At 44.9% G+C, this 15065-nt stretch overlaps 1 protein-coding gene across 1 annotated transcript in view; it reads right to left on the minus strand.

The window, feature by feature from the left end:
* LOC146185091 (homeobox protein engrailed-1-B-like) overlaps window positions 1-14508 on the minus strand; it is a 91815-nt gene extending 77307 nt beyond the window's left edge. Inside the window, exon 1 of the mRNA XM_084606079.1 lies at window positions 14086-14508. Within this exon, the coding sequence (XP_084462205.1) occupies window positions 14086-14479 (394 nt within the window). The 5' untranslated portion in view covers window positions 14480-14508. The remainder of the gene's footprint in view (window positions 1-14085) is intronic.
* Between the last annotated feature and the right edge of the window lie 557 nt (window positions 14509-15065).

The following is a 15065-nucleotide window of genomic DNA, read 5'->3' on the forward strand; positions in this document are numbered from 1 at the left end:
TTGTAGATTCAGATCCACCTCCAATCACCAGATGTTGTGGCTTGTGGATTCAGACCCCACCGCTGCCACCAGTTGTCGTGACGCTGGGGCTATGTCGACCCGGCCTTCACTTGGTAGCGTGCAGAGACTCGGGGTTGAAGTAGGATTGAATCTTCGAAGTTGGTGAAATATGTACAAGCAGGTTTAATGACACTTTGAGAAAACTTATTTACAAGATTATTTACACGAAAAAGAAGGGTACATCAGCAAAATGGCAAGCGTTAAGAGTTCATAGCGAGAAGCGACTGGATGAGCCGTTTACCCAGGGCCCAGAGCGACATTTCGTGCTCTGCAGCGTCCTTAAAAACCCCCTATGTCCAGCCCCTCTCTGAAGATGCTGACCAACCAAATCCAGGGCACGCCCCTCAGGTATCGGCATCCAATCGAACACATCACTGCACTGATGGTCTGAAGCACTGACTGGTCCGGCATTCATTCGTTGGGCGTGATCACTTGTTGGCGGGAAAAGCTTGGGAACGGCGAGGAGAGGAGGTACATTTCTATTCTTCAGCAAAGAAACCACAGGCTGGTTCTGACAAGGGGTTTTACTTCTCAGAAACCCGAGTGCACGTGGCGCCGCATAGGGCTCCCAACATGGTCCCTTTTCGACAATTGCAAATCTTTCCTGCATTCCCGGGAAATCACTTAATGGCCGTATGAGTCATGCTCCTTTCTTGTCCTGCACGTCAGCGGACATGTCACTCTGTCGTCTCCTTTGAAAAGTAGACATTCCTCACTGGACGATAGCCCTTCTCGACTGGAAGGGTGAACAAAAGAAAGCACTTCCTGCTATTTCCCGCAGGGGGACGTTTCTTTGTGTTTTTCCAGACGTTCTCTTGACAGGGTCAATTTGGCATTTGCAGGTTGTCCACAAAGCAAAACAGGCTTACAAAGCAGGATTCCTGGAAACAGGCTCACTTAGAGCCATTGGACCATCACCACATATTCACAATACTTTTCCATGCCCACAGGCGAACAATAGAGCGCGCAAATGCGGATGCACGGTCGTAACACCGTGCACAACAGTTTCCGCGTATGCTGCATGCCGTGAACACACCGCTTTGCCTGATCAGTACAAGCGCACAAGTGCAACAAGATCCACCAATGTTATAACCGAGCCACTGCACGTAACGCATGAAGACGTGGTCCTGAATAACGGAACGTAGTACCCAATTTGTCACTGTATACGCTATGCGACAAAAAAAAAAAAAAAAAAAAAAAAAAAAGAAAAGCGCATTTACTTTGCTACTCGCTTCACCGTCGTGTTAAGAATAGGTACACACATGCCGGCCACGGAGGCAGCTTCTCACGGACCGAGCTCTCCCTCGGTCGTAAACAGGCCGTTAGCGCGGCTTGTAGGGACGTGACCGCGACTCTCGGACACTTCCCGGGAGGCGAGATTTTTTCGCCGATTGGCGCGACTCCGCGTAGCGGCGTCGCCCGCGGCGCGGATTCTGGGGAAGAAAGAGAGCCGCGTTAACCGCAAGTGGCCGCTAAACGGCCACCGCTCGTGGGCACACGCGGTGCGCGGAATGCTCGTTGCACAAAGGGAGGAACCCGCGGCCAAGTCACCCGCCGGCGAGGACAACAACGGGCGCCGTCTCAAGGGGTACCCGGCGCGACGAGGGTGCCGCGACTCTCAGGGGGGGCACCCATGCCTGTGGCGGGGGCGGCGTGTAATCGCCACCATGCAGGCGCTCCCCGCCCGGCACACACGAGGAGAGTGGTGAGGCGAGCATATCGCGCCCGCTATTAATTCACCGCGGGAGAGCGGTGTCGATGAGCGTGAGAAACAGGGGACCGTCTTTTGTCGATCCCCCAGCAAAAATCTGCAGTTCGCAGAAGCAGCACTGGAGGAAAAAACAAAACAAGAGACGCCATTACAACCCCGGGGAGCAACAGTGTAGCCATAATCTGAGCCCACATAGAAAGAGCTCCTCGCGGGGGACGTTCATGTATATGATGCCCGGTCGTGTCAATTATACGATTAATAGTGTGTGGAATGGGCAGCGAATTCGCCCGGTCGCGTGTCACGGTCGGGGTTCGCACAATCATGGTGCGGATGCGGATGAAGCGCGGCCGCAGCGTGTGTATACAAAGGAGAGCGTGCTGTGACGACCGTTTTGTCCAGCGGCTATATCCGCCGAGGTGCCAGGCATTCCCTCTTCCGCGACAGTCTTTTGTTTTGCTTTTTGATCTCTCTCGTACACTGGCTTCCGATGTTGCTATTGTAGATGGAAAAGATAACTGTATACACCGCACTGTGCTCGGAAATTCCGAGTTCTCGCGAAGGCCCCACGATTCCGTTGTTGTCAGCAGCTTAACGGTCGTCATCCGCACTCGCCTTAAATGTTTTGTTACAAAGAAATATATATATGTGACCATGCGTGCTGGTGGTTATGCAAGCAAGATTGATTTAAACTGCAGGCTGTCACTAAGCACGTTAGCGGTGATTAAAAACAAAAGCGAAGCTTCTAGAAACAATTGTGACAGCTCACCTGCATACAAGCAAATAAAGCTAAATTCGCTGCTGACACGGCCAGCCGCCTTCATAGAGATAATTAATACCCGCTGTTTTATCGCCCTCTTTTTTCCGTGTGTGTATGTATACTGCCAATGTCACATCCTGCGTTGAATGCGTCCATCTAGCTTTTCTGTCTCGTTTCGCCTCGCATGACTTCTTCTATCACATAATTAGGGGTTGCAGTTTTCGGTTTTTATTTTCTGATAATTCGGCTGGACATTTTTCGGTGTTTATTTGCAAACACAACTTCCGGTATTTTTCGGTTAATATTATCTTCTGCTGAATAAATATCGCCTTTTTTTTCGGTGAGATAAAGCTCAGTGTACGGTTAAAAGTGACGTATTGTACATTTTGGCTTTTGTTTTTCTTGCATCTTGTTTTATACACTTATATTTAATGTACAGTGTGTCATATATACAACCAAGATTATGGAAGAAAATACTATTGTCATGGTGAAAATTATCGTTAAGACACAACGCATATGTAAAAGATAAATTTACACGTTTGACAGAGGAGTAACTGAAATATTATTTATTACGATCAAATTTTTGCATAAGTCAAATTACTTAAAAAAGAAACGCGCTTCTCTCGGCTTGTGTCTAAGAAGTGTCACGTGGAAAGAAACTGACGGGCTTTAGTCTCCGCGATTTCCTAGACACACTTGCGCTGCAAATTCTCAGGTCTGTCCTTCGCCCCTCAAAGTGCCTGCCTCGCCACAGGCGCCCCTTCTCAAACGCTTGGCATGTCTTCGAGGGTCGGGAAGAACGGCTGCCATTTTTTCCCATTCGTGATACCATGAACAATGCGTCAAAACCCTCAACCGCTGTACACAAACCAACCACGATCTCAGGTCATACCACTGTTGTAATTTTCTCGCGTCATCGAGAGTTCGCGGTGTGCATGGAGAGGTACTGACCTCTTCCGGTTTAAACCGAACTTTTTCGAATGCTTTTGGCGTACCTTTATCGGTGTTTTTCGGTTCAAACCGAAAAGTTCAACCACTACGTACAATATCGCATACATAATAAAGCATGAAATGGAAGTAGTGAACATCTCTGTGCGAGAAACATGCACTGAATAATGCAGCATGGGCATATATATATATATATATATATATATATATATATATATATATATATATATATATATATATATATATATATATATATATATATATATATATATATATATATATATATATATATATACATACACATACATCCGGCTGGACACGTTATGAACTCCCTGTACTTTTTATTTATTTCAAAATACTGCAGGCCTTATGGCCCAAGCAGGAGGGGCACACCAGGGAACAACCACACACAGAAAAACAAAAAAATACAATACACACTACAATTCGGCGAGAAGAAAGGAATCATACTAGTAATAGTGATTATTAAAAAAATTTGACTGTCTCAGAAATAAAAATAGACAATAACACACAGCGCACAGCTCAGTGCGTGCGACGTCACGTGCATGAGTTAGCCAAGTGTCCTCTTGGTTGGTTTTCAGTGGCCTTTCACATCGGTTTCATTTTGTTCAAATAAAATATTTGACACCTGCATATACGCTGCAACTTTTGATGAGGTTTCCACCACGAAGATTCGTGAATATATTTGACAGTGCGCCAAAGGGTCGAGCGCCGTGCGCGTGCGATCTGGCTTGACGAAAATATTTCACGGCGGTACAGAGCAGCCAATACTAAGTTAAAAAATGAAAAACAGAAAGCACGTCTTGCAGAAAACCTTTCTGCACGTCTGGAAGGAAAGCCTAAACATGGGATTCACTGCCACAGCATGCAGCATGACATACTGGCGAGTTACGCTGAATATACACTGTTCAAACAGTTGCGCACAGTGCGTGTCCCAATGTCCGCTAATTTATATTCCATGGCAGTGTGGAAATAATCGGTAATCTCAAGGGCAATCTTTAAAAACAAATTTCAAAATTTCGCCCAAGTTGGACATTTATTCTCTTTTTAATTTATATGCGAGTGACGGTGTGGCAATAATCGGATGGTGCATATGAGATGAAAGCACACAGGCTTGCGCGCCCTTGCGTAATCTGCATGCAGATGTGTGCCCAATCACGGCCTTGCCTGGTTTGCATTTTAGTGCTTGTAAGTATAATTTTCAGTACCCAGAGCGCATTAGAAACAGTCACGTTCTGCTCACAGCTCGATTCCGCGGTGCCAAAAGCTCTGCGTATGGACGTCATATATACCCGGAAAGAGAGCTCACTACAGCTAAATACGGTTGGTGACGCTCCATTACGTTGTCGTGATGTTATTAAGGAGGCTATCGCATCGTGATGTGATATTCGGAAAAAAAGAAAAATTATTTGCAAGTTCAGTGCCTGTCCGTGTTGCATCGTCTTTCTTTGACCCCGTCTGTTAGCGCTGTTGTCGAGACAGGACTATGAAATTTCGGTGTTTAATACCTTAATTTATTTTGGTACCTTCTGACAGGGAAATTATTTGCCTTATCAGAAATTCTATTCCGCGACTTTGAAAATCCTCTTCTCGGCCTTATTATATTTTATTTTTTGTCGTGTGGGAACGCCGAGCTGAAAGGTGAGAGTTTTTAAAAGTGTTTACCTGCATTTTTCTTAAAATAGCTGTTTTGGATGTTTACGTACCCATCTGTCAGAAACACAAAGGTGTAATCAAAGAAAATTTCCCGCACATTTCAATCAATGCTTTTAGATGACTGGAAGAGAGGCTTATTTCAGTTTATATCTTTATAGTATACAGGAACGTTCAATGGGTGGGGATTCAGATGAAGGAAAAGGAAATGAGCGATTTTACAAAAGCCCAACTTGTGTAGCATAACCATTTCTGCTCTCACACAAAATTTCAAAACTCTGCGTCTATAGTGCATAGTAAAGATACACACGCAAAAACAAAACAAAAAAAAAACATAAACAGCATTAGAGAACATTTATTCCAGTTAGTTCTATAATGCAAGCCGCACCCATTTAGATTTTGAACAGATTGCATACCCATATATAGGTATTTTGTAAGGACTGCTCACAGGCAATTCTTTGAAAACAATTTTCAAAATCACGCTCACCATAAAGGTTATGTATTCTCTCTTTTTAATAATAACTTCCATATTCCGCTGGTTCTGCAGGAACGCTGTATAGGGGAATTGGGATTTATCTTATAGTCGTATGCAATTTATCAAAACACCGAAAGTATACACAAATCACATCAAGCATACAACATATGCTTAATGCGATGGCATATGCGTTACCAAGTGTGTATGTCCTATATATAGGTACAGTTAACATAATAAATCAAGTTTTAGCGTGTTCTCACCGCCATTATGAACTCCTGTTGCTTAGACATGCTGATCGAGGTAATAATCTATAGGTTTGAGGTAAACGAAATCTATCGGTATGAAATCTGTATTCTTCGCCTAATTTGCGTGTTGTACATGTATACGCGAACGTCATGAGCCGTACACATTTGCTGCCGCCGATTCGCAGAAGAATATAGTGTAGATATGCACGCATTTTCAGTGACTGTTGGAATTCATCTGTGCGCACAACGTTATAACTTTATGGTCCCTCGGAAAACATGCATGCGCAGTTGTATTATATACGTGACGTCATTTGCCGCTACACCGCTGAATGGTTTTCCTTTTTTTTAAAAAGCGCGATACAACTTAATCTCATTAAAGAGTGCTTCGCTGGCTGTGTTTGGAAGGTGTATAGAGCACGGCAATTAATACAAATCTCTGAGAAATATCTGAAAAAAATTCCCGTTAGTCTGTTTACATGCACTTGTAGAGCTCTCACTGATAAAGTCTGGATTGAACAGCTGCCTATAGCATGGGCTATCTGCGACAAGACATTCAGTGTCCACGCTCGGAGTTTATACGCAAAATACCCCCCCCCCCCTCCCCCCCCCCCCCCCCCTCCCCCGTCATTTTTTTATTTTTTTTTTTCGTAAGAGCATTCTCTTCTTTAGATGACCGTCTTTAAAGCGCCATATACCCGAACAAGGCAGGTTAATTTCAGTTTGTCCTCAGATATATATATGCATTCGAATCAATGCCTTTAGGACTATAATTTGGCGTATGTATGCATGCATCGCAGGTGCCGCAGAAACGCCGATAGAAACGATACTTGAATTAATGATATTTTACAACGTATTAGTTTAGGGCAAACGCCGACATATACAGGCGCGCACACACTGACCGGCACCAGCAGCATAAGATTCGCATTAACCAACTACGGGCACACTTCACTCTATCCATATATTGGCCCCGCGCGATCTCCGCTGTCACGCTCGTTATTGCATGCGGTCAGCTGGCGCCCGAGTGTGTTAATCGAAATAAAAGCGAAGAAAACGAGTCCGCGACGAGAGAACTGTTGACGGCCGCATAAATCAGCGCCCTAACGATCGGGCTGGCTGCGTCAGATCGTCCGCATAACCGTCGCATATTCTCAGCCTCTCGTTAAAGTGCCTCCAATGTGCGACTTTCCTGCTCGGCGCGCGAAGAATGTCACGCGCGCGTGCTTTTTGCCGCCAGTGAAGACGAGGAGTTCCGCGTTGTGCATGCAGTTTCGAAGACGCTCTGACGAGCCCCGCAGAAGTGGACGAGCGCTGGTCTGCAATGCATGCAATCGCCTCGGCCTGTGTCAGCTGATGATGAAAGAGGGAAAAATTTGGGAATACAGCGCCCGCTTCCCTCTGTGATGTCTGTGTCGGGTGCTTGAATCAAGATATATATATATATATATATATATATATATATATATATATATATATATATATATATATATATATATATATATATATATATATATATATATATATAAACGCGCAAAAGTGTTCGAAATATCTCACGCTCGCAGTTCGTATTGATTCCTCAAATTACACAATACCAATGACGCATATATCCAGATATTTAATTGGAAATCCGGCCCAAAGAGGACAGTGCACCGCTGCACGACACTTATAGCTCCTTCTTTTCTTTCCTTTCTTGTTGACGATGAAGTGAAATGTGCTCAGTTTGATGCATATTCGCGTAAGACTAAAAGGGAAAGGGTTCAGTGCGCTCCTCTTTCACGCGGCAAGGCTTAAAAAATCACAGCTGAGCACGTTATTTAGGTCCTATATAAGCCTTATATATATACAAAGAAGACATCTCAGGAAAAATAACGGCAATCTCGCGCTTATTCCAAAAGATATATGGTTTAAAATAACTGACGATGGTGAACCCCTTTTAATGCTTGATATTCATTACGCTGCTTAATTTGAACATGAGCTCTGGTATACATACACACAGGTCGGCTGCCTTTTTAAAATTTAAATGGGCTTTGTGACGCTGGATATGTGTATACACTTTCGGAGTGTGTATATACAAAGATAGGCAGTTCTATATACGGACGCTGGTGCGCTGCGGCAGAGTTGTTAATGCAATACAAAATAATTTCAAATTTTTCCTCCCGTCCAATTCAATTTATTTCAAATTATGTCATCCCGTCAAATTTGTTTTATTTCAAATTATTTTACAGTGCATTATAGTACAGTGCTTGTAGTACAAGAAATAAATGTCCTCATTATACCCTGAAGTATCAATACTGTTTGCGAAAATAATAAAGTTCATAAAATGGGCCGGGTTGGCGCAGTATAAGGCTCTCGACTACTGTGCCCAAGGACGCGGGATCGAATCCCGGCCTCGGCAACTGCGTTTCGATGGAGGCGAAACGGAGTGGCGTCCGTGGGCTGTGCGATGTCAGTGCATGTTAAAGAACCTCAGGTGGTCAAATTTTCCGGGGCCCTCCACTATATATGGCGTCTCTAAGTCGCTTTGGAACCTTAAATCCCACAAACCAAACCAAAATGGTCTTTACAACAAGAAAAAATATAAAACCGTCATGAATTCCTCCACGTACATCGCATACGACTGAAACAAGCTTCCTTCTTCCATTGCAACATTTCTATACAGCATGCTGTTGCTGTTTGTAATATGTATGTATACGATGTTGCTCGTATATTTGTTTTGTGATTTTCTCTTTTGATAATTTATTGCTCTCCCACTCCTAGTTTACATTTATTCAGTGTTTTATTTATCACCTTCTTCCGTCAGTAATACCATCCCTTGAAGGTGTGATAAATAAATAAATGAGCAAAAAATGCATCATCGTACCTCCCACACGAAGTCGTAGCTAGCAGAATTTCTTTTTCTAAAAACAAACAAACAAAACGAGAATTCTTGAATTATAGATATATATCTGGGAGATAAGTCGACCTGTATAAGAAAAAAAAAAAAAAAGAACGAGAAACATATCACTCGGTAAAAGGAATCCGCATTATATATGGCATCTCACATTTATACTTGCCACGTACTTAATATGTCATTAAAAACAGCTCAACCCAATACAATGCTGCACATTACAATATGATATATAGTACCTCGCACACGCACAAAAACGGACATATACCCTGAAAACCCTGTATTTATACCGCCGCGAAGGGGAATAACGGCCGCTTGATAAACACGTGGATGAGCTTGCTGAACAGGGAATAATGGTGAAGTGCTATTAATTGGCCTGCTCTGAACACTTTGCTGCGAGATTCACTGCGGCGTGTGCGTGTCGAGCGACGTCGACAGAAATCGCCTGCAGGAAAATCTAAACGGAAAGGATATATGTACACAACTGCTGTTTGATGGAGAACGCGCGCTCCATTTCTACGCACAAAGCATGAGAAGAAAACGAAAGACAACGGCTTTAAAAGCTTGCACGCGAGGACTATATACACGCGAGGAGTATTGAGGCGAATATTTGCTGGAGACGGAGGCACTCAATCGATTCATAACCCTCTCGGGCGTGTGAGTCCACAACGGGAAGTCGTCAAATATACGCGACCGCCCTCGCCCGTTGTGTGCTTTGGCACCACCGCTCGCTCGCCCATCGCCGCGCGGCCGAGTCGATTTTGCACTCGGGTATATTAGGAGAGCGCTGTCACACAACCGGAGCTCCAATAATAGCGCTCTTGTAATATGAACGCTCACGCTGCGTGATTATCTATTAGCGCTCTTCTCGCCGCAACCGCTGCACGAGTAGTAAACGAATTATGCTAAGGACATCGATCGAAGCAATTAAAGCGCGAAAAGCTTAAGGCGCTTCCTCCACGAAAGGCAAGCCACGTATACTAAACGTAAATGCCTTGTAGCTGCAGTCATGACGCTTTTAACTTAGCTACTGTATAAATAATATTTTCCTATTCGAATTTATGTCGTATAAATATATCGGGTTCAATTCACAGCAAATCTTTCACCAGTCTGTAACAAAGCACGCAGTGAACGAGACCATTACAGGATTCGTGTACGCCGGAACCTGTGAAAAACGCCGCTTCGTAAACTCGCATTTCTCACACTTGTTCGCCCATTGTTGCATGAAATTCGTCTCATCTACACACACACACACACACACACACACACACACACACACACACACACACACACACACACACACACACACACACACACACACACACACACACACACACACACACACACACACACACACACATATATATATATATATATATATATATATATATATATATATATAAAACATGGGTCCGTTCAAAGCAGACCTATCGGCTTATACAATTTTAGCAACTTTAGTCGCCTCACCAGTTTCTTCCTGTCATATTAAAACCTCAATTACAAGCATTTGAAATTCGTCGTTCAATTTCACTCATGTGTTTATTTCCTAAATGTGTTTTACACCCACCCTTTCTTTTGCATCTGGAATCATTTCACCGCTTTTCACGGCGCTTACGATCGTCTCAAGTTCAACTGCATGCATGTACATATATGCCAGACTCAGTCTGAATATTACCTGCATTACCAAACTATAGAGCAACTAAGCGCTGATCTTCCTAACATAGCAATCTTTTTACCTGGTTCAAAAAGTAGGGAAAGGTATACAGCAAATAAACGTAAAATGTCGTTCCGAGTGTTGTATTAAGTTTGTTTCGGTTGCTCTTTGTTGTTTCTGATGTATATTGTTTAGTGAACCTGGTTACCTATTTCTCTCATTTCACTCGTTCGCATTTTCTGTTTTTGTGTTCAGTGACATTCTCACTCCTCTTTATTAGTTCAATTACCTTAGTGCTTTTTTCGTGTCTTCGTGGTTTATCGCGTTCGTTGTTAGTATACTGTTATTCTGTTTCGTTATTCCCCTCTCTTCCTTTTATTTGATAGGTGGCAGTTTACATTGCATAAAATTATTGATTTTTTTGCGCTGCTTTACGCGAGAAGCACAGAAGGTGCATATACTATACCACTGAACACTATATATATCGAGCACAGCAGGCATACAAGAATTTTAACTGATTGATGCTCAACCTGTATAGACGGTGCGTAGTCATCCTGCATGCATTACAAGATTCCTTAAAGCTAAAATAAGAAGACGTGATGAGACAAGCAGATTGGATGCCCATGGACTTTATAAAAGCCGCACGAAAGCAAGTTCATTTGGCATGTTCTTTGCAAACACCTGAACGTTGCATGCCTTCACGCGCAGTTGTGAGTCATGACGCCTTTCCCGGGCATATACGCACCTCTCCTTCAATAAGCTGCTTCGTTCGTCAAAACTGCGCCATAACGTGATAATATATATATATATATATATATATATATATATATATATATATATATATATATATATATATATATATATATATATATATATATATATATATATATATATATATATATATATATATATATATATATATATATATATATATATATATATATATATATATATATAGTATACGATGACTGCATGAGCGTCTCCCAAATATGCGCATTTCAGCTGATGGATGGATGGATGGAATATAGCATCCCCTTTGAAACGGGGTGATAGCAGTTGCTATCATGCTCATCCCCCCCCCCCCCCCCCATATCTTAATTAAGCTTGTATTTGAGGGGATCCCCCTAGTGGTTGAGTCTATGCAAGAACAATTAATTACTCGATAGAAAGCACATGCATACATGGATAGAGGTCGCCTTACGAATATTTAGCTATGTAACAGAAGAAAGCTGTACCGTATAGGCATGAAAGTTCGCAGTGGAAGAAAATTTTGTCACCTGGGATACGCGTGTTAAGGTGCCATTTAGGCAGCAAAAGTTTGGGGGATGCTTATTCCCTGATGAAAGCATTCTCGCTGCCACAATCGCTTTGTAATGACGCATGCATTGTATCAGCGGATGTAGCCTCCCGACACCTGATGGAGATAGTTCAGGTTTGTGACAGCGCCCATGTCTTTTTGAAACCACCTTCTATCATGGAAGTTATTTTACCATGACCTCATAAAATCAAGGTATTTATTTTTATATACGTTTTCATTATAAACAGGATAAATGAAGCAGGATGTGCCATTTCAGTATAGTTATATCATAGTTGGCTATCTGAAAGCGGCGATGCAGCTGTCAAGCCCCAAAGCTGTATAAGCGCGGAGGTCAAGAAATTCATCGATGACATTTCTTCGAACGTTACCTCTTTTGCACTCGTTTGAATAAATATACTTTGTGTATACAAATTGTGACCAATTCTGTCTTCCTTTAAAATCGGTTCTGGCTGAGCTGTTCAAGTACTTGGAGCATGGCATGCAATTTTAACATAATCAGTTTCCCGATTTCTATCCCCCCTAGCTCCCCCTACACACACACACAAAGCCCCCCCCCCCCCCCCCCCCCCCCCCACACACATATATATATATATATATATGAAGGAAAGAGCCAACAGTCGGCGAGGCCAAGGAAAGCGTTGGGGATGGTACTTTTATGTCTTTTTTTTTAATGTTTGCTTAGATAATCACAGAAATTAGTAATGTAATCTGTTTAGGGGAAAGATAATTAAACACAAAGTAGAAGAAAAAACAACGTGCCGATGGTGGGATCCGAACCCACGACCTCCGAATATCGCGTCCGGTGCTCTTCCAACTGAGCTACATCGGCCGCTGTTCCCCCTGCTACTTGCTTTGGTATTTATGTTGTCTGTATACTAACCTTGAGAGTATATATATATATATATATATATATATATATCACCGATCCCCCCTAAATCTCGGCCGTAATTGTCGAGCCTTCGTCAACAACGTACGACTATAACAGATGGTGCTTATATAGAAGCAAATTGCGTCGCAGTGCCATGGTCCGACATGTGGACACAGTTCATGTTCCCACCGGTGCTTTCGCATGCGTCGCTGCTTTCATTTCCACGGCCGAGAGTGCCCTTCGGGATGGGGTACATTTAGGCTAGAGTACCGTGACGCGTGCATAGTGCGGACGTGTCTTGTCCCGATAAGATAAGAAAACGCGCTTTCCGCTAACAGGCTGCGCGACAGGCGAGGGAAAGAGCGGCGGCTGTCACATCTTCAGCGTTGCGTTGACTGTATAGACGCGACCGGGTGGTTCTGCGGGCGAGGTCTATTCAGAATCATGCCGAGTGCAGCGTGGCGGTGTGTTCAGGCTGTGCGGTATTATTTAAGCACGCGCTGAACGGCGGCTTGAATGGGGTGCCGTGTCCCGGGCCCATCCGCACAGCCTTCTGAGAGGCACCAACAAGGGCGAGCTTCTCGGTAAGACGCTGTCTTACTGCGGACATGTCTTCCTGTTGAAGGGCATGTCGACGCGAAAAACAGTCGTTGCAAGCTCCGCTATTTAAAAGACAGTCGAGTCAGTGACTTCACTTTCTCCATGAACTGCACAAGGTATAGAATAGCGCACGCACTACATGACCTTGTGTCCGCTCTCCCCTTGCTTTACTTTGGTTCAGGCGTCATTGCTTCCGCTGCCTGCCCAGCTAAGGAATATTCAACTGGTCTACATGAATTTCACCAGCCAGCGAAGAAAAAAAAAATAGTACAGTCAGGTGAAAGAAGAATCCAACTATATTGCGACCTGCACGGAGGTCCGAATCGACAGGGATACACATATACGATAGATGGTTCACTTTAAGCATTAAGATACTCGAAACTATAGTTTTGCCCATATAGGAGCTGTCAGGGAGAGCCCATAGTGTACAGATTGAAGCCTTTCTGTCAACATTATGGAGTTATTGTTTCTAACTGCGCTGTTTGATCAGCTTTCATGGAATACGTTTTTTTACCCTTTCCAAATTATGCGTCGCTATCAGTCGCGAGAAGCATTGCCCTATAGGTAACGTCTCAAACGATATATAGGTTATTCAATGGTGTTGAGAAAAAATTTCCTCACTGCAAATGCCGTTCATTGTCTTCCATTAGTCACCAATTCAATACCGTGTTAAACGAGTTAGTAGTCGCACAAGAAGGCTTCTAATTCGGTTCATCGCCTTCTGAAGTGACATTTGAAACCGCTAAAGGATCGCGGCAAGTTAAGCTGAGAAATGCATCCCTCTAAACTACGTGGGCGGCTGCATGTTGTACAACGGGTTTCTTCGACCTGCGAGAACCTGAGCAGCGTACTTTTCCGCCGCTCGAGAGCGTATGCGGCATCGAGTGCGCTCACCTGAGGAGGGCCGATCGGAGTAGCGCGTGCAGTAGACCCAAGCAGGCCACATCAGTCCTTGCTGATTGGTGGGCGACGTTGTCGTTGCTACCTCGGCAACCGGCTTGGCGCGCTCTTCCTTGCGCGATGGTGGCGGCGTCTCCTTGACGGCTGCGCTGCGTCCGCCGGTCGGTCCGAACTCGGACGAGAGGATGCGCTCGATGGAGAACTTGAGCGGCGGCGTAGAACCGGCCGCCGGCGCAGGCTGAACGGCACCACCCTGCTGCTGGTGTGGCTGCGCCGCCGCGTCCGCCGTCACCTTGAGCCGTCTCTCCGATGAAGAAGCCGGCGAGCCCGGGCGGCCGGGGCTCGGAGCCCGCTGCTTCTCCAAGTCCAGCGCCATGGGCGCGCGCATCCAGACACGCCGCAGCACGTACAGCAGCCGCGCTCGGCCGCCACTGCGCTCTCCAGGCTGGCCACGAGTGCCGCGACCGCCCTCAGGAACCGCCCACCCTGGGCGCCCCGCCTCCCAGTGGACACGTGGATGATTTCTTCCTTCTCTTGCCCTCCACTCATTTCCTGGCCCCTACCTGCTTGTTCACTTCCCTTTCAGCTCCCTTTTCTTTTTTTTTTTTGGATAAATTGTTTCCGAAACAAGCTGCTCGGCTCGCGCTCTTCTTTTTCGTGCCCATCTCAACATCACTTGCCCCGCCCACCACCGCTCAGGTCACGCCTATTTTTTCAAGCGGCTCTGCCCATCCCGTGTGGGCGCGGCGGCGAGAGAGCGCTCTCTCCGCCGAGTCGTGATTCGCGGTTCCCTCAAGGCGTCCCAGAGCGGCTACGGCCGGGACGAAGGCCCTGCCGGAGATAATAATAGAGACCTTGCGGATTGATCACGCCGTTGACACAGGCCGCGCGGATCCCTCCGCTCGGCATTCCTGTTCACTTTGACGCCGCCGCGAGGCATGGCACAAGAGGAGCGGGCTGCTTTCGTTCGTTTT

Source organism: Amblyomma maculatum, chromosome 6 (assembly GCF_055883805.1).
Source record: "Amblyomma maculatum isolate TAMU_Amacu chromosome 6, ASM5588380v1, whole genome shotgun sequence".
NCBI classification, from domain to species: Eukaryota; Metazoa; Arthropoda; class Arachnida; order Ixodida; family Ixodidae; genus Amblyomma; species Amblyomma maculatum.